The sequence below is a fragment of the Jaculus jaculus genome, chromosome 7, assembly GCF_020740685.1.
Source record: "Jaculus jaculus isolate mJacJac1 chromosome 7, mJacJac1.mat.Y.cur, whole genome shotgun sequence".
Lineage (NCBI taxonomy): Eukaryota > Metazoa > Chordata > Mammalia > Rodentia > Dipodidae > Jaculus > Jaculus jaculus.
In genome coordinates, this window is record NC_059108.1 from 1,038,020 (window position 1) to 1,062,523 (window position 24,504).

General features: G+C 42.7%; 1 protein-coding gene across 1 annotated transcript; it reads left to right on the forward strand.

Annotated features, from left to right (window-relative positions):
- Positions 1-6,318: 6,318 nt before the first annotated feature.
- Positions 6,319-23,941, forward strand: LOC101606776 (zinc finger protein OZF-like). The gene is made up of 5 exons (XM_004659907.2): positions 6,319-6,677; positions 10,515-10,585; positions 16,452-16,578; positions 19,711-19,797; positions 21,455-23,941. The coding sequence occupies exons 2-5, from the start codon at positions 10,553-10,555 to the stop codon at positions 22,876-22,878; spliced, it is 1,671 nt and encodes a 556-aa protein (XP_004659964.2). The 5' UTR covers positions 6,319-6,677; positions 10,515-10,552; the 3' UTR covers positions 22,879-23,941.
- The last annotated feature ends 563 nt before the right edge of the window (positions 23,942-24,504 follow it).

The window sequence follows — 24,504 nt, forward strand, 5'->3', positions numbered from 1 at the left end:
TTTGAGAGTGACAGGCAGAGAGAGAGGGAGAGAGAGAGTGGGGGAGGGAAAGAAAATGGGCACACCAGGGCTTCCAGCCACTGCAAACGAACTCCAGACAGATGCGCCCCCTTGTATATCTGGCTAACGTGGGTCCTGGGGAATCGAGCCTGGAACGAGGATCCTTAGACTCCACAGGCAAGCGCTTAACTGCTAAGCCATCTCCTCAGCCCTGGTTGTGTACATCTTTGTGTGGATATACTTGTGGGTGCACACACATGACAAGAAGCCTTAGTTCAATGTCATCCTTCATCACTCACTACTTTAATTTTTGAGCACACCTATTTGCAAAGCTCTATTAGCTAACAAGAAAGCCCCAGGGATTCTTTTCTCCCCAGGTCCTGGGTTACAGATGAAAATCACCATATCCAACTTTTACATGAGTGCTGGGGATCCGAACTCAACCAGCAACTTACCCACGGAGCCTCTCCCTGACCCTAAAAATTTTACAATAGATAATAACTAACCTAAACATTGTTGTTGTTTTTTCTAGGTAGGGTCTCATCTATCCCAAGCTGACCTGGAATTCACTATGTAGCTTCAGTATGACCTTGAACGCAGAGCGATCCTTCTACCTCTGCCTCTCAAGTGCTGGGACTATAACCATGTGCCACTACACCTGGCTAACACTGGTTTTCTTTTTATTTATTTTATTTATTTATTTTGTATCCAACAAATTCATGTGTATTTTCCTATAACAATTAGTGTTACTATGATATTTTTCTTTATTATAGAGGAAAATTATTACCATTTGTAGCATATTTCAAAAAAATCTTCACTATGATTTTCATTCTTCTCAAACTGAAATAATTAATATTTATAATTACTCTTCAAGTAATGCCCTGAAATCAATAATAGGCTAATTATTAGAGAAAAAGACAAGTTACCAAGGACTGATAGCAATTTAAAACCTAAATATATGAAACCAAGAATATGAGCTAAAAAGATTAAAATCAGCTATGTCAAACAACTGGTTTGATGAATCCCTTTTTTCCCTTGAGTTGATCATTTGGAATTACCCTAGGGCCACTTCCAAAACATTTTCCATTGAATTTTTTTTTTGAATTTTTTTTTCTCAATTTTATTAAACATTTTCCATGATTATAAAAAATATCCCATGGTAACACCCCCGCCCTCCACCCCTGGTTTTCTTTTTAGATGTGATATGATTTTTTACTTCTCGCCAAGTGTCTTTTTTGGAGAATGACAAGACCAGGGAGAAGGTCATAAGCTATTGGGCATTTATTTCTTGGGGCCACAGAGTCCCCTTCAGGCACCCTGCTCATGTATATGAACAAACCGACAAGGAAGACTAGAATCTGTGTGAAAGCTTACAGCAAGTCATGAAGTCAGAGCTTTAGGAAAACAGAGGTTCTAACAGGTAGCTTATCTGGCCCTCAGGGCTTCCAAATACTGACATCACAATGCAATGCAACCAATCAGTGCCTTCTTTTAAATTATTATTTATTATTTGCAAGCAGAAAGAGGAGACAGACAGAGAACGGGCACACCGGGCCCTCAACCGCTGCCAACAAACTCTAGATGCATGCACCGAACTTCGTGCATCTGGCTTTATGTGGGTACTGGGGAACTGAACCTAGGTTGTTAGGCTTTCCAGGCAAGTGCCTTAAGCGCTGAACCGTCTCTCCAGCCCCAAACAGGGCTGAGAAACTTCATTTAGAGCTCAACATGCGACTTCCTCTTGGAGACATTTCTGACTCCGCATTAGGTTGTTATCAGGACAGAGGGCGGAGAAAAACCCTAAGCAAAATGGGCCAGTGGCACACAGCTGCAGCAAATGACGCACCTCACGTCCGGTGACGCCAGGCACTGCCATTGACCCAGTCACAGCCTGTCAACCACGCTTTCCGTCAAGGAAGCAGATCCCTGCCGTTTTCCGCTCTGCTTCTCCCCAAAACACGCTGTCACACGTGTCCCGCCTGACATACAGACGCGCCATCACCCACCTGCGCGGTTCACGGACCGACAGGCCTTCCATGACTGTGGTCCTGTAACCTGGACGGTCCACGTCAGGGGATCCGACTGAATACGTTTGTCCAGTGCCCTGCCTGCGAGGGCCTCTGGCCTGACGTATTCTGAGAATGAATTCGACTCCCCTTGCTTGCAAAGCGCAAGAACCAAGGGAGCCGGAGGGGGAGACTGAGCTCATTGTCCTCTGAGAAATGTAGTTCCAGCCTGAATATCCGTGGCCGCTGTGACTTGTGGGAAACGTTAAGCCAGAGGCCAAAATCAACTCACACCTGCCGCAGTGTGGGCCTCGGTTTTGTAGCAGTCCTGCTGTCTAAATTTGAGTATTACCAGTGTAAACCACCACATTTCATCTTTTGGGTCTTTTTTTTTTTTTGGTGGTGCTGGGGATGGCATCTTGCACATCCACTGAATTACACCCCATAGTCTCAAATATACCGATGTGGCCTCTAGATGGCTTTGTAGTGTAGGATAACTTTGAACTTCTGATCCTTCTGCCTCTACGTTCCACCTCCCAAATGCTGAAATTAAAGGTATGCGTTTGGCTTCAACAATGCCTACTTTTTGTTTTGTTTTGAGTATGTGTGGTGTGCTTGGATGTGTACATGTATATATGTGTATGCATGTGGAGCCCAGTGGTGGATGTCGGGTGAGTTCCTCAATCCACCTCACTTATTTTATTTGCTTTTTAAAAAAAATTTTTTTTGTTTACTTTTATTTATTTATTTGAGAGCGACAGACAGAGAGAGAAAGAGGCACAGAGAGAGAGAGTGGAGAGTGAGCATGCCAGGGCTTCCAGCCACTGCAAACGAACTCCAGACGCATGCGCCCCCTTGTGCATCTGGCTAACGTGGGTCCTGGGAAATAGAGCCTTGAACCGGGGTCCTTAGGCTTCACAGGCAAGCGCTTAACCGCTAAGCCATCTCTTCAGCCCTATTTATTTGCTTTTTTGAGATAGGGTCTCACTCTGGCCCAGGATGACCTGAAATTCATTATGTAGTCTCAGAGTGGCCTTGAACTCATCAATCCTCCTACCTCTGCCTCCTGAGTGCTGGGATTAAAGGCATGCAATACCATGCCCAGCTTAAAAAAATTTTTTTTAAAAAATCTTTTGACAGAGAGAATTGGCTTGCCAGGGCCTCAGCCACTGCAATAGAACTCCAGACGCTTGCACCACCTAGTGGGCATGTGTGACCATGTGCTTGCCTCACCTTTGTGCATCTGGCTTATGTGGGATCTAGAGAGAGATCAAAAATGGGTCCTTAGGCTTCACAGGCAAGTGCCTTAACCACTAAAACATCTCTCCAGCCCATTGCCTTATTTTTGAGACAGTAACCCCCTAAGAATCCTGTTTCCACCTCCCCAGCTCTGGGATTACAGGTATTGCCAGCCTGCCTGCCATTTTATGTGTAGCTGGGAATTCAGGTCCTCATGTTTGTGCCACAAGCACTTTATGCATGGAGCCATCACCCCAGCCCAACTCTTAGTGGTGAAATGGTAAAAGCTTTCCCTTGGAGTCTAGGAATGAGACACAAGTGCCAGCTATGATTTCTACTCAGTATTGCAATGAAGTGCCAGCTATTATTTCTACTCAGTATTGCAATGGAAGTCCTACTCATGTAGAACAGCAAATTGAAGGCACAATGAGTAAAACGTATTAAAAAATGGCACTACTTTTAGATATGATTTAGTTCATAGAAAAGCCTCTTATCCAAAATTTATGCTGGGTGTGTTGGACTCCCACCTGTAATACTAGCACTGGCAGGAAGTTGCAAACTCAAGGCACGGCTAAGCTAGAGTGAGTTTGAGGCCAGCCTACATGAGACTCTGCTCCCCCCCAAAAAGGGGGGAGGAGTTAATAAGTAAAACTTTTTACATTTGTTGAAAGACATACATTTATAGATTCAAGAAGTATGGCACTAGGGATGTGATTCAGTTGGTAGAGTGCTTGTCTAGCACACATGAAGCTTTGAGTTTAATCCTTGTACCCCATAAATCAGGCCCAGCATTAAGGAGGTGGAGGCAGGAAAATCACAGGTTCAAGATCATCCTTGGCTACATAGTGAATTTGAGGTCAGCCTGGGGCCTACATGAGACCCTGTCTTGCAAAAAGGAGAGGAGAGAGAAATATACCTAAGTGTGGTGGTTCACCACTAAATCCCAGCAATCAGGAAGCTGAGACAGGTGGATTGCTGCTAGTTTGAGACCAGAGCTGGGTAACCTGATAAGACAATTTCTTTAAGAATATTTTACAATAGTTTATTTTTATTTATTTATTTAAGACAGAATGGACAGGCTAGGGCCTTCAGCCACTGCAAGTGAACTCCAGATGATGCACCACTTTGTGCATCTGGCTTACATGGGTCCTGGGAAATTGAACTGTAGGAAAAAACCCCCGCAGGGGGCCCCCATGCTCTGCCCAGATAAGGCGACACCCCAAATCACTCACGAGAAGCGGTCTTGATGCAAACTGCAAGAGGATTTTATTCCAAGTGCGCTGGGGCCCACAGTTGTACACCTCACAGGGGTAGAGGACTGCAGAGCCCCAAATGCAGGAACAGGACAGTTTTTATAGGGCTTCTAACAAAGCCTGTGCATTAGACCAATCATTTTCTAATATTAGGAGCCCCCGCAGGGTGTTAGCCAGTCAGTTTGTGCCACCCCATAGTTTCTAAGCCAATTAGTTTATGACCTTGGTGGTCAGCATTTGCGCAGGTCCTTGGGTGGGAGTAGCAGAGTGTGGTACCAGTCTCCTATGACCTTGGAGGTCAGCCTTTGTGCAATTCCTTAGGTGGGGGTAGCAGAGTATGGTATCAGCCTCCTGTGACCTTGGTGGTCTGAGGCAGGCTGTTACAGCTTATGGTGCGAGCTACTAAGGCTTATAGTGTAAGGCTTATAGTGCAGGCTATTTACAGAAACCAAATAAGTGGTTTACTTTATTACTCATTTCCCATCCTTGAGGGCTATCTCATGCCCTTTTACCTAGTTTTATATTAGGAGTGGGCTCTGATATAATGAGAAGAGGGATTCTTGCTTCTAACAGAGAGTAAAGCCTGGAGTTTGAGGTATGCAGGGGGCCCGCTTAAGCTCCCTTTGGAGCGTGATAGTATTTCTGAGCTTCTGCATTCTTGGGCCTTTCAGAACCTAGGTCTTTCAGCTTTGCAGGCAAGCACCTTAACCGTAAGCCATATCTCAGCCCTCTTTAAGAATTTTTTATTATTTGTTTTATTTATTTGAGAGAGATAGAGGCAGATAAGAGAAAAATGGGTGTGCTAGGGCCTTAAGTTCCAGACGCATGTGCCATTTGCATCTGGCTTAAGTGGATCCTGGGGAATGGTAAATGGGTCCTTAGGCTTTGCAGGCAAGTGCTTTAACTGCTAAGTCATCTCTTAGCCCAAGAGCCAGTTTCAAAAGTAGTAAATAATTAAAATGTATTCTTGGAATGATTTAGTATTAATAAACTTGGACTTAGTAAGTATGATTGTTGAGCTTCCTGGAGCAGTAACTAAATGAATTTACAAATTAGGGAAGAAATTGAAATAATAAAAACAAATCAGTGGGCTGGGCTATATCTCAGTGGAAGAGCACTTGCCTAGCAGTCAGGTGACCTTGTGTTCCAATTCCCAAAGGAAAAAAAAAAAAAATTGAAAAACTTCACCTCAACGCAGAGGAAAGCAGAAACATGCTATACAAAGCTCAAATGGCGCATTTATTTATTTACTTATTTTTGAGACAAGATCTGGAGATGTAGAGCAGGATGCCCTTGAATTCACAATCTTCCTCCAAGCCAGCTCAGTGTCGGGATTACAGGCATGGGAGGCCACGTTTTATTAAAACCACTTATTTAAAATAGGAGCTAGAAGCCAGGCGTCGTGGCGCCACAAGAGGCAGAGGTAGGAGGATCGCCATGAGTTCAAGGCCACCCTGAGACTCCATAGTGAATTCCAGCTCAGCCTGGGCAAGAGTGAGACCCTACCTCGGAAAAACCAAAAAAAAAAAAAAAAAAAAAAAAATAATAATAATAATAATAATAATAAATAGGAGCTAGAGTAGATGTAACTAGATTAAATTCTCCAGTGAAGAAAGAGACGTCCAGGGGTTATTTACAAGTCGTTTCCAGTGGTTCAGTCGTCGCACACCACGAGCACCTGGCTTCTGGAAGTACTCTCCCATCTGTGGAGCCTCACATAGCCTCCCTCGGGTCAGGGGACGCGGCGCTCTTGCTGGGAAGACGCGGGCCGCGATGGCCACTGGGAAATGTAGTCCGGCGCTCCCAGAGACCCAGGAAAGCGGGAGCCGGGCATCTCAGCCCGTCGTTGCCACACGCCGGATCCCGAGTTAGAGAGCTCCCCGCCAGTCCCGGAGCCCCACAGCCCTGGACGTTTCATCTGAGAGGCAAGCTCCCTCTCAGGCGGCTCATCGCCCGAGTCTCTTCTTCCTCCTGGTTACAGAAACCCGCCTCGGACGCTGACACTTGCTCTCTGGGAAATGTAGTCCAGTCTAAAAGGCCGACAGACATGGCGGAAGTGGCTGGGGGAGGTTATTCCGGATCATCCCAGTGCCCTACCTGACCTAAGCGGTGTCTTCGCCGACCGTGCTCGCCCGTCTCGGTCGTCGCTGGCTGGGCGGTGGCGGCCGATGCTCGTGAGGTGAGTTGGCAGCTGGGCCGAGGCGTCGGGATGTGAGGCCTCAGGGCTCGGCGTGCTGGGGCCGCCCGCGGGCTCCCGGGCGCGCACCCGCTTTCCGGGATGGGCGGGAGGTGATCCGGGAGCCCCTCGGTCGCCGCTCGCTCCGTGGCCTCGTCTGACCGAGAAGGGCTTGCGGCTGGGCGGTTGTGGCTGAATGGGTGAGGGTATTTGCACCGGAGAGCGAGACCCGGGCGCGGGAGGTCATCAGAATGGGCATTTCCGGTGGGTATCGTCCCCCACCCCCCACCGTCTCCAGTGGCAAAGTGGGCTCTTTCTTCCTGGATGTCAGTTTTCTCTGGAATTTGTAAAAGAATATAGACGCGATGAACAATATAGAACACAGTTTCTGGGTACAAGAGAGACACATTTACTGTGTTATTCAATCACTGTGACTGTGTAGTCTGGATAGAAGACCCCGGAGGCCAAAGCTGGAAGACTTGAGACCCCGTCCCCCCCTCCGCTTCCACTCAGGTATGTACCATAGTGAGTTCCAAGACAGCTGGGCTACGTAATGAAATCCTATCTCAAAAAAAGGGAGAGGGCTGGAGAGATGACAAGGTACCCAGGTTCGATTCTCCAGGAGCCACGTAAGCACAAAGTGGTGCATGTCTCTGGAGTTCGTTTGCAGTGTGGCTGGAGGCCCTCAGGCATTCATTCTTTCTCTCTTTTCCTCTCTCTCTATTCTGTCTCTCAAACACATAACTAAGTGCATGTATAGGGCAATATTTTAAAGGCAAAAAGAAAAAAATTGTGTGTGTATATTTTATTTCTTTGTTTTTTGGAGCAAAGTCTCAACTTCTAGCCCAGGCTGACCTGGAACTCACTCTATAGCCTACTCTGTCCTTAAACTCACAGTGATCTTGTTGCCTCAGCCTTCCGAGTGCTAGAATTAAAGACGTGGTCCACCACACTGGCCAACTCTGGCTTCCAAGGAGAACATTCAGCTCCAGTCCTATATGATAGGTGGCTCACAAGGATAGCACTCTGGGCCTCCTTGAATCCCCTATCCCCATTTCTTAGTTGAAAACCAAGTTATCAATGTGATGTTTTTAGAAGGTGGGGCCTTTGTGAGATAACTAGATGGGATTAGTGCCCTTGGAAAGGGGCTCTTCAGAAGCCATCTTCTTCCAGGTGAGAACACAGGAAGGAGTCTCTGTGACCCAGGAAATGGGTCCTTACTTGACACAAATTCTGTCAGTGATCTTAGGCTTCTCAGCTTCCACTGCCAGGTATGCCGTGGTATTTTTCAGGTTAGCATCTTAAATAGGACTTTACACATTCATCTGACGAGTTCCTGCTGAAAATGTTGAAGTTCCTGAAATTCATTTTGTGTTCATGGTTTCCAGAGTGGTTAAAGTCTTCTATATTAAATTTACATGAGGTGGGGGAGTCCATTGAGAAAACTCAGTGATGTGGGGAGCTTTTTATAGACAATTGTATGACATATTGCTGTCTTACTAGGAATAGAGGGTGTGGAATAAAGTATGGATTGGGGGGATTAGGATTGGAAAATAGATTAGTATGGTATGGGATGTGGGGTGTGGTAGGACAAATTTTGAAGACTATTGAACCCACAGAGTAAAAGGAACAGCTAGTAGTGAATAGCTCCAAGCCACAGGTCTGGTGTTGCAGTCCGGTTCGCATTGCTGGTAGAAATCACCCAACCAAGAGTAGCTTCTGGGAAAAAGAGGTTTATTTTGGCTCACAGGCTTGAGGGGAAACTTCACGATGGCAGGGGAAAACGATGGCATGAGCACAGGGTGGACATCACCCCCTGGCAAACATAAGATGGACCACAGCAACAGAAGGGTGTGCCAAACACTGGCAAGGGGAAACTGGCTTTAATACCCATAAGCCCGCCCCCAACAATACACTCTCTCCAGGAGGCATTAATTCCCAAATACCCATCAGCTGGGAACCTAGCATTCAGAACACCTAAGTTTATGGGGGACACCTGAATCAAACCACCACATCTGGCCTTGGGACAGAATTTTATTTCTTTTTTTTTTTCCATAATATATTTTATTTTATTTATTTGAGAGGGAGAAAGAGGCAGTTAGAGAATGAGGTGCTAGGGCCTCCAGCCACTGCAAATAAACTCCAGATGCATGTGCCACCTGTGCATCTGGCTTTAGGTAGGTACTGGGGAATCAAACCTGGGTCCTTTGGCTTTGCAGGCAAGTGCCTTATCCATCTCTCCAGGCCTCAGAATTTTAATTATTATTATTTTTTATAACTGGGAATTAAATCCAGGGGCTTTCATGTGTTAGACAAGTATTCTACCTCTGAGATTCACCCCTAGATCTTGAGTGGAATTTTAGACATAGAGGGGAATCCCATGTCAGTAAGAGTCACCAGGAGAAGGAATTACTTTGTGGTGGTTCCTTTAGGAACTTTAGAGAAGACTAATGTTGTAGTTACCTTTATGTTGCTGGGACAGAACACCCCACCAAAAGCAGCGGAAAAGAGGAAAGGGTTTATTTTGGTGTATAGTCTTGAGGGAAAGCTTCATGGTAGTAGGGAAAAGGTTGTCCTAGAACAGAAGCTGGACATCACTTCTTACCACAGCAGGTGGACAACAGCAGCAAGAGAGTGAGCTGAGCTCTGGCTATAATACCTGAAAGCCTGCCCCCAACAACACACCTCCTCCAGCAAGGCTCTGCCTCTCAAATTGCCACCAGTTGCACACCAAGCATTCAAAACACAAGAAGTTATTGGGAACATCTGATTCAAATTACCACAGTTATATTTCTGAGATACCAGACTCAAGGGCTATCCCAGATACAGAGTATGCAGAGTAAAAACTAAAACTGATAATGAAGTTTTGGGCAAAAGTTTTAATTGAAGCTAGGTGTGATGGTGCACACCTTTAATCCCAGCACTTGGGAGGCAGAGGTTGGAGAATTTCTGTGAGTCTGAGGCCAGCCTAAGACAATACAGTGAATTCCAGGCTAGCTTGGGGCTAGCGTGAGACCAAAAACAATGTTTTGAGAAAAGAAGAGGTTGAGAAAAAGAGATTAACAGCACTGATTGTGGAGGAAGCTTGGGTTACTTGCTGACAGAAGAAGACATTTTGTTAGGTTCATGGGGAAGTTTAAATCATAAACATTGCCTTTTTAAAAAGCTGATTTATGGGCTGGAGAGATGGCTTAGCTGTTTAGGTGCTTGCCTGCAAAGCCAAAGGACCCATGTTCAATTCTCCAGGACCCACGTAAGCCAGATGGCACAAGGTGGCATGTGTGTCTGGAGTTTGTTTGCAGCTACTAGAGGCCCTGGTGTGCCTATTCTGTTTGTCTCTGTCTCTCTATCTTCTATCTATCATCTACCTACCTACGTACTTCTCTGTTTCTCTGAAATAAATAAATAAAAATAAAATAAAATAAAACCCTGCTTTATGTTTTTAAGGGGATTTCACCATGTAAGATATAGGTCAATGGTCAGTTTGTTCTTGGAGACATCCTGGCATTATCCTGTATTAGGCTGGTTCTATACTTGTGATATGGGGCTATGGAACAGGCACATTGCATACCTTATGAACAAGGGAAGGGAAGAACTCCCTGGGTGGAGTCTATGGCTTATGATTTAAGAGTGTGAGAACCTATAATCTCATTCCCCATGAGTGTCCCTTATAAGCCTTTCATTTGTAGCCCCAGGAAGTTTCTATTCGCATCTGATTGAAAGGTGAGTGGAAGATTTGATTAATTTACATCTGTGGACACAGACAGTGGGCATGGAGAGCAGATCTTAGTTTATGTTGAAGCACAGCTGTTTTCTCCTGCTTCTGTTTTCTTTCTTCAGTTCTGCAGTTTTCCAGAGTGCCCTGAGAGCTGAGAAGTATGGCTATTGTGGATGTAAACACTGTGTTCAAGGTGAGGTGAAGTTTCCTGAAAACTACTTGTTTTTGCCCTGAAGTGTGATTTCTTTGTTGTCTTAGTGATGATGTTTGGTTTGAGAGTTTGTCAGTATAATTTTAGTTTTTTAAGACCTGTTTTATTTATTTATTTACTAATTTGAAAGAGAAAAAAAGAGAGGGGGAGATAGAGAATGTGCACACCAGGGCCTTCAGCCACTGTAAATGAACTCCAGACACACTGCACCACCTTGTGCATCTGTCTTATGTAGGAATCGAACCTGGGTCCTTAGGTTTCACAGATAAATACCTTAACCATGAAACCATCTCTCCAACCCTGATTTTTTGTTTTAAATGTACTTGGATAAATAAAAGACAGTATGCTTTTTTTCTTTCCTTTTGGTTTTTGAGGTAGGGGTCTTGCTCTAGCCCAGGGTGACCTGGAATTCACTATATAGTCTCAGGGTAGCTTCAAACTCACAGCAATTCTACCTCTGCCTCCCGAGTGCTGTGCCACCACGCCTGGCTTCTTTTCTTTCTTCTTTCTTTTTTTTTTTAAAAAAATATTTGTCTATTTGCAAGCAGAGGGCATGGGGAATAGGCACACTAGCGCCTCCTGCCACTGCATACAAACTCCAGATGCACTTATCACTTTGTTCATCTGGCTTACATGGGTACTGAGGAATTGAATCCTGGCTGTCAGGCTTTGTAAGCAAGCCCTTTAACTGCTGAGCCATCTCTCCATTCCCACTTTGGTTTTTTCAAAGTAAGGTCTCACTCTAGCTCAGGCTGACCTGGAATTCACAGTGTAGTTTCAGGGTGACCTCGAACTCCAGCAGTCCTCCTACCTCTGCCTTCCTAGTGCTGGGATTAAAGGCATGCGCTATCACGCCCAGCTCTCCAGTCTTACATTTTTTTTTTTTCCTTCTTTCTCTTCAAGCCTCTCCCAGGCCTTGGGCAGGGGGGCTCAATATTTATGTATACTTGAAAAATTCACTTGAGTTTTCTATTGCTCTATATCTTTGTCTGAAAGTAGAGGGTATAATAATTCCTTTTAAACTTTACATTTGTTATTAAAAAATTGATATGTATAAGGCTCTTAAAATGTTGACATAGGGGCTAGAAAGATGGTTCATTGATTAAGGGCACTTCTTGCACAAGCATGAGGGCCTGAGGGTGCCTGAGACTGCTCAAGTCCAGTTCCCCAATACCCATGTAAACAGCTGTGCATAGCCACACAGTCTGTAACCCAGCCCTAGTCCAATGGGGCAAAGAGACTGCAGAATTGTTGGGGTTCATAAAAACAGCATACTCAGGAGTCAATAATCAGCCTCAAGGAATAACGAGGTTGACCAGTGAGAGCAAGGCCAGACATTCTCCTCTAGCATCTTCAGGTGCCTAACTGGGGTGTTGAGTCAACACATACATGTGCATATACCACGCACATACATACACAGCTGACATATAAAATATATTCAATTTGAATATGCCATTATATTTATATTGTGTACTGAGGTTTTTATGGTTTTCCAAGGTTGGGTCTCACTGTAGCTCAGGCTGACCTGAAATTCACTATGTTGTCTCTGGTTGGGCTCGAACTAACAGTGATCCTTCTACATCTACCTTCCGAGTGCTGGGATTAAAGGCATGTGCCACCATACTGGCATGTACTGAGTTTTTCATGGGTCAGGAAAAATGAAAATATAAATGTGGTTGCTATAGCCTGTAAAGGTATGTTAGGTGAGGAGGGTTGAGGCAGAGGATTGCTGTGAGTTTGAGGCCATTCTGGGCTATGTAGTAAGGTCCAGTCTAGCCTGAGCTACAATGTGAGACCCTGTTGCAAAAAACAGCAGGGGGTGGAGGAAGTGCTGGGAAGATGGCCCAGTAGTTAAAAGCACTTGGTTGCAAAGCCTGCAGGCCTTGGTTCATTTCCCAAGCTGTCCACATAAGCCACATGCAAAAAGCAGTGCAAGCATGTGGCACTTACTTGCAAAAGAAAGAGGGCCTGGTATGCTCTTCCCCCCACTCACCTGTGCAAATAAATGAAAGTTAAAAATCCACAAAAAGTTGGGGAGAGAGCTTAGTGGTGAAGGTGGGGTTTTTTGTTTGTTTGGTTTTGGTTTTTCGAGGAAGGGTCTTGCAATAGCCTAAGCTGGCCTGGAATTCACTATGTAGTCTCAGGCTGGCCTTGAACTCACAGCAATTCTCCCACTTCTGCCTACCAAGTGCTGGGATTAAAGCATGCACCACCATACCTGGCTGAAGGTGTTTTTTGCAAAGTCCATCTGCTTGGGTTCCTTTCCCCAGTGCCACTTAAAGCCAGACACAAAGTAGTGCATGCATCTAGCATTACACACACGCGTGCACACACACATGTGTGCATGCAAATAAATAATGAATAAAAAATTTTTAAATCCATAAAGAAAAAATTGGAGTAGGTCTTTTTTCAGATAAAGAGAAGAACTATACCTTTTTTTTTGGTTTTTTGAGGTAGGGTCTTATGCTAGCCTCGGCTGACTGGAATTCACTTTGTAGGCTCAGGATGACATCAAACTCATAATGATGCTCTGCCTCCTGAGTGCTGGGATTAAAGGCGTGTTCCACCACTCCTGACTTTTTAAATTGGCAGGTCATTTAATTCACTTTTTGGCTACAGATCCTTTGAAAATATTTTTCCTATAGATAATTTATTCTCCTAATGATTTGGACTCACAAGAACACTGTGCTTTATTTTCATCAAAACTTACCATCTCTGTGTGTGTATTTTGAGAGTGGATCTTTTTTTTTTTTAATTTTTACTTATTTATTTGACAGAGAAAGAGGCAGATAGAGAGCATGGACACACCAGGGCCTCTAGCTGCTGCAAATGAAGTCCAGATACATGACCACTTTGTGCACCTGACAGTTCTGGGGAATCGAACCTGGGTCCTTTGGCTTTGCAGGCAAGTGCCTTAACTGCTAAGTCATCTCTCCAGCCCTTGAGAGTGGATCTCTTCTAGTCCATGCTAGCCTTAAACTCTTCCTGCCTTAACCTCCCAAGTATTGGGATTACAGGCCCTACCACCACACCTGAAAACTGTAATTTTGCTTAATAACTTCATATCTACAAAAATAAAAATGTTGCTTTGTTTTTTGAGACAGGGTGTCTGTGTAGTCCAGGCTGACCTCAAGCTTGCAACTGTCCTCCTGCCTCAGTCTCTATAGTTCTAGATTATAGATGTGTATACCACTACTGCCAGTTTACAGAAATGTATTAGGGTATTGTTATTTTGACCCTAATAACTGAGATTGTTCTAAGCAGTTGATCATATGGATTTATAGTTATTGATTGAATTAGTCTGCTGGGAGTTGCACACTGAATCCTCCTGTTAGTAGTACCTGGAGGTTCTGCACATTCTTCTACCAAAAAACTGGAGACAAAAGTAAGTGAAGGAGACAGGTTTTTATTATTTATTTATCTACTTGCAAACAGAAGAAAGGGGTGAGAGTGACAGGTCCTCCTGCCACTGCAATGAATTCCCAATACATGTGTCACTTTGTGCATCTGTCTTTATGGGTACTGGGGAATTGAGCCTGGGCTTACAAGCTTTGAAAGCAAGCACTTTTAATCACTGAGCCATCTCTCCAGCCAACAGTTTTTAAGTCCAAGCTTGGGAAAAGTGAGTACACTCTGTTTCAAACAGCTGAGGATATAGCTCAGTTGGTAGAATGCTTTCATGGCATGCACAAAACCCTGCTCCACACCACATAAGCTGGAGGTGGTATTGCATGCCTATAATCTCAGCATTTCAGGGATGGAGGCAGGAGGATTATGAATTTGAGGCTAGCCTGGGCTGCATGCAACTTTGTCTCAAAAAAAAGTTATAGGCTGGGGAAGATTGCATAGTGGTTAAAGCATTTGCTTACAAAGCCAAAGGAGGGCTGGAGAGATGGCTTAGCGGTTAAGCGCTTGCCTGTGAAGCCTAAGGACCCCTGTTTGAGGCTCGGTTCCCCAGGTCCCACATTAGCCAGATGCACAAGGGGGCACACACATCTGGAGTTCGTTTGCAGAGGCTGGAAGCCCTGGTGCGCCCATTCTCTCTTTCTCTCCCTCTATCTGTCTTTCTCTCTGTGTCTGTCGCTCTCAAATAAATAAATTTTAAAAAAAAATTAAAAAAAAAAAAAGCCAAAGGACCCCCTTTTGATCCTCCATGACCTATGTAAGCCAAATGCACAAGGGGGCGCATGTGTCTGGAGTTCATTTGCAGCTGCTGGAGGCCCTGGTGTGCCCATTCTCTCTCTCTCTCTCTCCCTCCCTCTTTCTCTCAAATAAATAAATAAATTATAAGTATATCCCATTTTGAAAAGGCGAAAGAGTCTCATTGTTTTAATGCGATGGACAGAAAATCCCTATTCATTCTTGGGTCTGGTATAGCTTTGAGTTTGTTTATTTTGTTTGTTTTTGTCCTCTGACATGTAAAATACAGTTATGGTTAGTTTGTCCCTAGAAACGTCTTGACATTATCCTGTAGCTGGTGGGTTCTACCCTTGTGATAAGATAAAGGGATATACATCAATTAAAGATGAGTAATGGTGAAAAGCAGAGAGAGAATTTAATGTGCACTAAGAACAGATAAATGGGCTCGGTGGCCCCAAGGTCTGTCTTTGGGTTTCTGACATGAACTTCTGGTTTACATAGAAGACTAAGTAGAAGACTGGCGGGGGAGAGGGGTGTGCAGAGGTTGCCATGAGAAGTCTTGGGTCAAGTGTGCTCTCACTGATCTCTGTCTCAGTTCTGGTTTCTGTAGATGGGAAGAAGGCCTCGTGGCGTGAAGGGACGGACAAGCTGGCTCTCAGGAGATGGGTACTTCTGTCTCAGAGCGCAGCCCTGCCTTTATGTATAATTGCCCTCACCTGGTTAGAGGGCCTGTCCTTCAGGCTTTGCTGGTCCTAGAATCCAAGATGAATTTGGATTTAGGACAAGGACTGAAGGAAGACTTTTTAGGTACCTTTTAGGAGGTCTGGAACAAGACACTGTAGAAAGCTGACAGTAAGATGTCTCAATCACTCTTCCTTTGTGTCTTTAGCTTTCAAGGGAATGCAGGGGTTTGTTGTCAGTATCTGTGGTCCCCTGCTGACCTTCCTCACTCCCTAGAGGTAAAACTGACATAGTCCAAAGTCTCAGGCATGCAGAAACTTATTAGGCAGGGCTCAGAAATTATTTCTCAGTAGCCAAAGGTAGGTTCTTTGAAATCTTCAGTTGATTCTCAACATTCCAGACCATCTGATCATGTTTACTACACAGAAGTACATGATGTTTAGCAGGTGTACTGAGTTATTCATCCTTGTTTACCTCACATAACCTTTCAAAATATTCTGATATATAGACATTTATAGCAACATCCCATACATATGGGATACATATGTATCCCATAGCACATGTGTGCATTAATTTTGTTTGTTTGTTTTTGTTTTCATGAGGTAGGGTCTCTAAATAGCCCAGGCTGACCTGGAACTCACTCTGTAGCTACAACTTGCCTTGAACTCATGGTGATCCTGATACTTTAGCTTCCTAACTGCTGAGATTAAAGATGTGTGTGCCACTATGTCTATTCTGTGTATCACAGGCTGGCCTAGAATTTCGAATCCTCCTGCCTCAGTCCTTAGGCTTTGCAGGCAAGCCCCTTAACCACTAAGCCATCTCTTCAGCCCCCCTCCCTTTTTTTGAGGAAGGACCTCATTCTCGCCCAGCTGACTTGGAATTCACTATGTAGTTTCAGGCTAGCTTCAAACTCACAGCAGTCCTTCTACCTCTGCCTCCTGAGTGCTGGATTAATGGCGTGCACCATCCTACCCAGTTCCGTTTTCTTTACTATTGAATATGTTTCATCATCTTGTCCTTCCAGGAGTTGGTGGTGTTCAGGGATGTGACGATCGAGTTCTCTAAAGAAGAGTGGGAATACCTGGGTCCTGCTCAGAGATCTTTATACAAAGATGTGATGTTGGAGACCTACAGCAACTTCGTGTCACTGGGTAATATCATCTGTTCTCTATAATTCAGAAAATGCTTTCTCTAAGGACTGGGAATATGATTCAATTGTAGAGTGTTCTTCTAGCATGTATAAAGCACCAGGCTCCAGAATTGCAAACAAACAAAACAGAATTCTCTGTTGGAAAATTTTAGGGCCTACATTATAAAACTTAATTTCTGTTCCTTGTTCCAAAATATTGGTTTGAGCTTTGTTTTGTTAGAATAGTCTATCTATCAGAGCCTTGTGTGATGGTATATGCCTCTAATTCTGGCACTTGGGAGGCAGCGGTAGGAGGATTGCTGTGAGTTCAAGGCCACCCTGAGACTACATAGTGAATTTCAGGTCAGCCTGAGCTACAGTGAAACCCTACCTTGAAAAACAAACAAACAAACAAAAAAGAATATCTATCAGGCACTTACTTTTTTTTGTGAGAAAAAAGGTTTATTTTGGCCTACAGACTTGAGGGGAAGCTTGGCAGGGGAAAATGATGACATGAGAGGAGGGTGGACATCACCCCCTAGAAAACCTAAGGTGGAGAACAGCAACAGGCGAGTGTGCCAGACACTGGCAAGGAGAAACTGGCAATAATACCCACAACCCCTCCCCCAACAATGCACTGCCACCAAGAGGCATTAATTCCCAAGTCTCCATCAGCTCGGAAGCTACCATTTGGAACACCTAAGTTTATGGGGGACACGTGAATCAAAACAACATGTTCTGCCCTTGGCCCCCATAAGCTCATAACCATAACCATCCATGATGTAAAATACAATGCATTCAGTCCATCTTTAAAAGTTCCCATAGTTTTTATCAATCTTAATGATGTACAAACATTCCCACAGTCAGATCTCTTGAGACATAATAACAACAACAACAACAACAAAAATCCCACCAAAACCCATAAATGGCACACAAAATAAACACATTGCAAAAGATGGCATTGGGCATAGGAAAAAATATTCAACCAATACAAGATTTAAAACAACCAGGGTAAACATCAAACTCTAAAGCTCCAAGTCCAACAACTCTAGCAAATGACAAGTCTCCAACTCCAGTAATTCCAACCACCAATAAGTCTGTAGTTCCAATTCCGCTCCTCCAACTAGGCTACTCACAGTCCTGGAAAACTTCATCTGGGCCCAGCACCTCTCCTTGGCAGCCATCTTGTGGTTCCAGCTGCACCACTGGGTCTCCACTGCAACCCATGGTTCATCCTCACAGCTCCATGGGGTCTCCATACAGGCATCCAGCAAACCTGCATCACACTGCCCATGGCCATTTCCAAAACACAAGACCTTGTTGCAAATTCAATGACCCTCTCTTTCTTGCATTTCTTATACTTCATAATACCAGGTGGGGTGCCAGTTTGTTAATCCAGGGGGGAATAAATCTGACTTTGAAGAATAGAACACTCCTCAGCATTCAAGCCCCTTCAATAGAGTCTACATCCTTCCTGTTGCCCCAGTGCAGGTCAGCTGGCCCACTCTCAAAGGTTGTAATCTCTCATACAATTGCAGCTGAAGAGACAGCAGTTTTGGCCCAAATATTTCATTTTTGCTGTGCCATATCCCTCTGCTCACACCAGTCCATTTCAACGCAAAGCAACCCTGGGCCCTAGCTGTTTGTGAGGTGTGGCTCATCTTCTACCCGGAAGTTAGCTATCTTGTCTTGTCTTGTCTTGTTCACAGACTTTGCTTGATGGACATGAAATGTGAACCCGAGCATTTCTGTGCCTCCTGCCTTGTTTCACTGTAACAGGGTACATGCCCTCTGATTTCAGCTGTTTTTTGTTGATCTACATTTCAGTGTTTGCATGTTTGTTCTGTCTCATTCTTCAGCCCAGGCTGGTATTGAACTATACATGCTCCTGCCTTTAAACCATGTCTGGCATCCCCAACGCCAGTGGCTCTGTCCACTCTCCCCGCTGCACAGTGGCATGGGCCACTTACATATTTTTATGTTTTGTTATTGTTTTGTTTTGGAGATAAAATATCATGTGACCTATGGACCTAGGTTGGTTACCAGTTCACTATGTACCTGAGTATGACCTTGACTTTCTGATGTTGCTGCCTCCATCTCCTGAGTACTGTGCCACCAACTCTGGTTTTCTGTTTTCTATTCTTGTGTTGTTGTTCTGGTTTATGTGTGATTTGCTTATGGATGTTAGTGTGTGTGCCTGCATGTCTGTGTTTGGAGGCCAGAGATGAACATTGGATGTTTTCCTCAGTTGATTCCATTTTTATTTTTTGGGTCAGGGTCACTCATTGAATGTGGAGTTCACCACCTCAACTGGAGTAGCTAGCCTGAAAGCCCCAGGGATCCTCCTGTCTGTTCTTCCCCAGAACTGGAATTACAGGCTCATGCTGCTGTCCTAGCTTTTACATGGGTGCTAGATGCCTTTACATGGGTGCTGGGTATTGGAATTCAGGCCTCCATGCTTCTTTGGCAAACACTTTACCAACTGAGCTATCTTCCAGCCTGCTTGCAGTTTATATAATCATAGTAGTTATTTAAACCAGAAAATGAACATTGGTACACAATTATCAAATTATCTGTATGCTTTATGCAACTTTGTTCTGGCAGCATACATGTACTGATCCAAGATCCCATCCTTTGTTTAGCTGGCATGTCTGTAGCCCTCTGTGATCTTTGAAATATCCTCTCATTCATGACCTTGACACTCTGAACTATGCTGTCCTGTTATATAATATGTAGAATTTGTTGAGTTTTCATTTTTTATCATTCAGTTAAGGATGTGGATTTTTGGCAAGAATACACAATGATACTATGCCATCTTTAGTGCACTGCGTCAGGAAATAAGTAATGTCCACAGTTACTAATGATAACTGGTGAGCTGTTTACAGGGGCCTCTTTCTGTATTATAAAGCCAGTACTTTTACAATTAATAGGTTGTTATATACAGAGAGCTGCTCATGATGCTAACCCCACCTATTTTAGTTGTTATCAGTGATTCTTGCATGCAGCAAGTATTTATTCAGGTGTTTGCTGAATGGTGATTTTTGTATCTTCACCATCCTTTGAAGGGTCCTGAATTTGTTTTAGGTTAGACTAGTTCTATTTAAAAAATGGGTTTTGATTTCTCTATTTGTTGTAATGTTGTTTCTTTGAACAGGACTTGTTGTTTCTAAGCCATCAGTAATTTTCCTGTTGGAGCAAGGAAAAGAACCCTGGATGTCTGAGCAAGCAGGATGGATTCCAGGTGAGTCAGGGTGTTGACTGGAGTGGGGTTTTTTTTGAGGGGGGGACACTCATATTTAGTCAGTGGAGGTGTCCTTCCTTTAAGAGTTGTTGTTTTCTTTTTAATTTCCTTTTTTTTGAGGTAGGGTCTGGCTCTAGCCCAGACTGACTTAGAATTTACTCTGTAGCCTCAGGGTGGCCTCAAATTCACAGGGATCCTTGTACCTCTGCCTCCCAAGTGCTGGGTTTATAGGCTTGGCCACCACACCCAGCTCCTTTAAGATATTTTATGGAAAGCTTTGCTACACGGTCCATTGTCTTAGAAGACATTTTGTTTGTTTGTTTTGGTTTTTCAGGGTAGGGTCTGGTGTTAGCCCAGGATGTCATGGAATTAGTCTCAGGCTGGCCTTGAACTCTCAGTGATCACTAAAGGTGTGTACCACCATGCTGGTGGAAGACATATTTTAAGAAATGGGGAGAATATCAGAAAACTGTTAGTAGATATTTGAGGCTTAGTTGATAGATGATAAACTGTATATATTAGAGTTTAGTTTAATTTTGGTGTGTGTGTGCTTGCCAAGCCCCCATCTCATTAAAGATAATGAACGTTGGTTACCCTCCTTGACATCATTAAGGTAGAAACCGATTCAATATTTCTTTTTTGTTGTGTTGTTTATTTGTATTTATTTATTTGAGAGTGACAGACAGAGAAAGAGGCGCAGAGAGGGAGAGAGAGAGAGAGAGAGAGAGAGAGAGAGAGAGAGAGAGAGAGAGAGAGGGAGAGAGGGAGGGAGAAAATGGGCATGCCAGGGCCTCAAGCCACTGTAAATGAACTCCAGACACCTGTGCCCCCTTGTGCATCTGGCTAATGTGGGTCCTGGGGAATCGAGCCTTGAACCAGGGTCCTTCAGCTTCACAGGCAAGTGCTTAACCACTAAGCCATCTCTCCAGCCCTCTTTTTTTTTAAATACTTTTTTTATTTATTTGAGAGCAACAGACAGAGAGAAAAAGAGACAGAGAGAGAGAGAGAGAGAATGGGCATGCCAGGGCCTCCAGCCACTGCAAATGAACTCCAGATGTGTGTGCCACCTTGTACATCTGGCTAACGTGGGTCCTGGGGAGTCGAGCCTCAAACTGGGGTCCTTGGGCTTCACAGGCAAGTACTTAACCGTTAAGCCACCTCTCTAGCCCAGATTCAATATTTCTTTATTGAATGTAGTACTTATTGTAGTGTTTATCCAGCAGTCTTTGATGCTGTTTGATAAAAATCAAATAGGTGAAGGTAGTGGACAGTATTATTTATATTCTTTTATTTCCCTCCTAACTTTGGATGAGTCTAGTTCTATAAGTCGTTAAGAGATGGTTATTAAGTCTCTAATGGTGGTTGCAGAATTGTCATTTCTTGGCTTGTCATTTTGATTATAAAACTATACAAATCTGATGACTAATCAGATAAATTCACCCTTTTATCAATAAATTGTCTTTGATTATATAGCTTACCTTGAAGTCTGTTTTATCTGTTATTAATGTAATTATTCAACCATCTTTCTTTAGCATGAATGTTAATATATGAAAATTACCTAAGTCATTTACTTCTTTCAAGCAACATTTTTCTATTTGTCTCCAATGTAGAAATTTCAGTTCTCTTAAAATAGGAAAATACACTCATTTTCTTTCAGATTTGCTGTCTGTAAATGAAACCAAGAAGTTATCTCTAGGGAATGGCATTTTTGAAAAGGAATCATTAAAATGGAAAATAATGGAAAAAGTCAGTAGTTCTTGCTTTGAAGAATCTTGCTTTGGAAATGATTGGAAATGCAAGAAGCTCTTTGAGACACAACCAGAGTCTACAGAGGATTATTTACAGCATGTGACAGTCCCATTTGAAAAAATATCAACTGAAATTACTCAACCAACACCCCTTGTCCTAAATGAAATAATTCATACTGGAACAAAAAGCTATGAACACAAAATACATGAAAACATCACTGAACAGGATCATACCAGTGACAAACTTAATGGCATGTATGAGAGCGCCTTTGCGTATTACACAGATCAAATGAAGCACCCAGAGAATTTTACTGGAGAGAAGTCTGAACTGAAGGAATGTGGCAGAGAATTTGCTTATGATTTCCAGCTTGCTCCATACCAGATAAACAAGAAGCCCTATCAGTGTCAGATATGTGGAAAGCTCTTTAAAAAGCATGCCTCCCTCGTTCAGCATAATCGATTTCATACTGGTGAGAAGCCTTGTGAATGCAAAGAATGTGGGAAAGCCTTTACAAACTGCTCACTACTTGTTCAACACCAAAGAGTTCACACTGATGAGAAACCCTATGAATGTAAGCACTGTGGGAAGGCATTTCTCTACTTTTCAACATTTTTTCAACATCAGAGAACACATACTAATGAGAAACCTTATGAATGTCATAAATGTCAGAAGGCCTTTAACAAGAGTGCAAATCTAACTAGACATCAAAGAATTCACAGTGGTGAGAAACCCTATGAATGTAATTTATGTGGAAAGACTTTTACGTGGGCTTCAAACTTGAATGATCATCAGAAAATTCACACTGGTGAAAAACCCTATGAGTGTAATTATTGTGAGAAGGCTTTTCTCTGTCATTCAGCATTTATGAAACACTATAGAACTCATACTAATGAGAAACCTTACCAGTGTCAGGAATGTATGAAGGCCTTTAGGCAGAAAGCACATCTCATTCAACATCAGAGAGTCCATACTGGTGAAAAACCTTATGAATGTAAGGAATGTGGGAAGGCCTTTGCTTGTCCTTCCTACTTTAATAGACATCAGAGAATTCACACTGGTGAGAGGCCATATGAATGTAAAGAATGTGGGAAGGCCTTTATTGACTGTAAAACTCTTATTCTTCACCAGAGAATTCACACTGGTGAGAAACCTTTTCAATGTCAACAATGTAGCAAGGCCTTTAGGCAGAGGTCCCATCTTACTCAACATCAAAGAATTCATACTGGTGAGAAACCTTATGAATGTAAGGAATGTGGGCAGGCCTTTACTCGTCTTTTACAGGTAAAAAAGCACCAGAGAATACATACCATGGGGGAAATTCTATGTATTTGAATATCATTTATTTAATGGCCCTTATTAAGCATCTTCACATACATATAGAAAAAAAATGGATAATAACCAGAACAGTCATCCTTTTCAGTGACAGAATCTGAAATGGGGAGAAGCCTTACAAAAGTGATGTAGGTGGAACAGCCTGCTCTCACTGTACTCAACACTATAATTTATAATATAATAGGAAACCCTTGATATTTTTCCAAGCTATCCATTATGGAACAACAGTTTTCAAGAGAAGAACATGCAACAACTAAATTACTTTTGCTTCATAACCCACAATTTCCTTAGTATCATAATTTACACAGGAATAATAGAAATTAAATTATTAATAAAATACTGTTAAGTAGAACAGTTATATTCTGTAGACAGCAAAATGTAGAGAATAATCATGATTTTCTCAATGTAGAAAAGCTTTTACCTATAATATGAATTATTTTCAGCATCTTGGTAGCCTTGCCATTTGTTATTTGTCTTTTATTACCAAGTAATTTCAACTCTGTGTGCTTTGGATTACTGGTTTTTAATTGTGTAGTAATGTTATTGTGAAGATTTACCAAATTCAGGAAAAAAAAAAAAAAAAAGACCTTTGGAATAGTTACTAACAAATAGGAACTATTAGTAAATATTAGGTATCATCCTTGTTAAAATCTTTTGCTATTTTTGGAGCATTTCATATAATTTTTAGCCTAATGAGTTTTATTAATGACAACTATTGTCATTGTCATAGCTTGTCCCATATGAAATCTATGACAATTTATCCTAAAATGAAAATTATTGGAATGTAGCATAAGGAGATACTCATTTAAACTTAAGTTGTATCAGAAAATTTACAATAGAAAGACACTATATGGATTTAGTTAAAAAAATTTTTAGAGTAAGGTGATATGAGAAGTGTCTACACATTTTCTTAAAGTAAATCAGGACAATTGGACACCAAAAAGGTGAATAAAAACAACTTAAAATTTTTATAAGATTTTTTAAAATTTTTATTTATTTATTTATTAGAGACAGAGAGAGTGAGAATGGGCTCACCAGGCCCTCTAGCCACTGCAAACAAACTCCAGACACATGCGCCACCATGTGCATCTGGCTTACGATGGACCTGGAGAATTGAACCAAGGTCTTTAGGCTTCGCAGGCATGTGCTTTAACCACTAAGCCATCTCTCCAGCCCCAGCTTATAATTTATAAACACCACCACTTATATAAATCTTGGATTAAGTAAAACACAATCCGAATTAGCACTCTGTGTAGACATGAATGTTAACAGTTCTACTTAGTAAAATTTGTTGTATGTGGCTCATTTGAATAACTAAACAAAGCACTCAAGCAAGAACAATAAATCCATTGCCAACACCAGGAACATACGCTATTAATTATCAGTGAATTTAAATGAGTTACTTGAAAAATACTGGACTTCACCTAAAAGTGTTTTCAAATCATCTGATATATAGACTAGATATGGCCAGGTCTTAAAAGAAAAGTCAAAGGAATGACAGAAATGAAACCATGCTAATGGGAAATTGAAGTAAAACTTTTCCAAAAAGAAATTTGTTTTTTTTTTTGAGACAGGTATTAGGGATTTACATTGTAACACAAACTGTCTTCAGACCTATGGCATTCC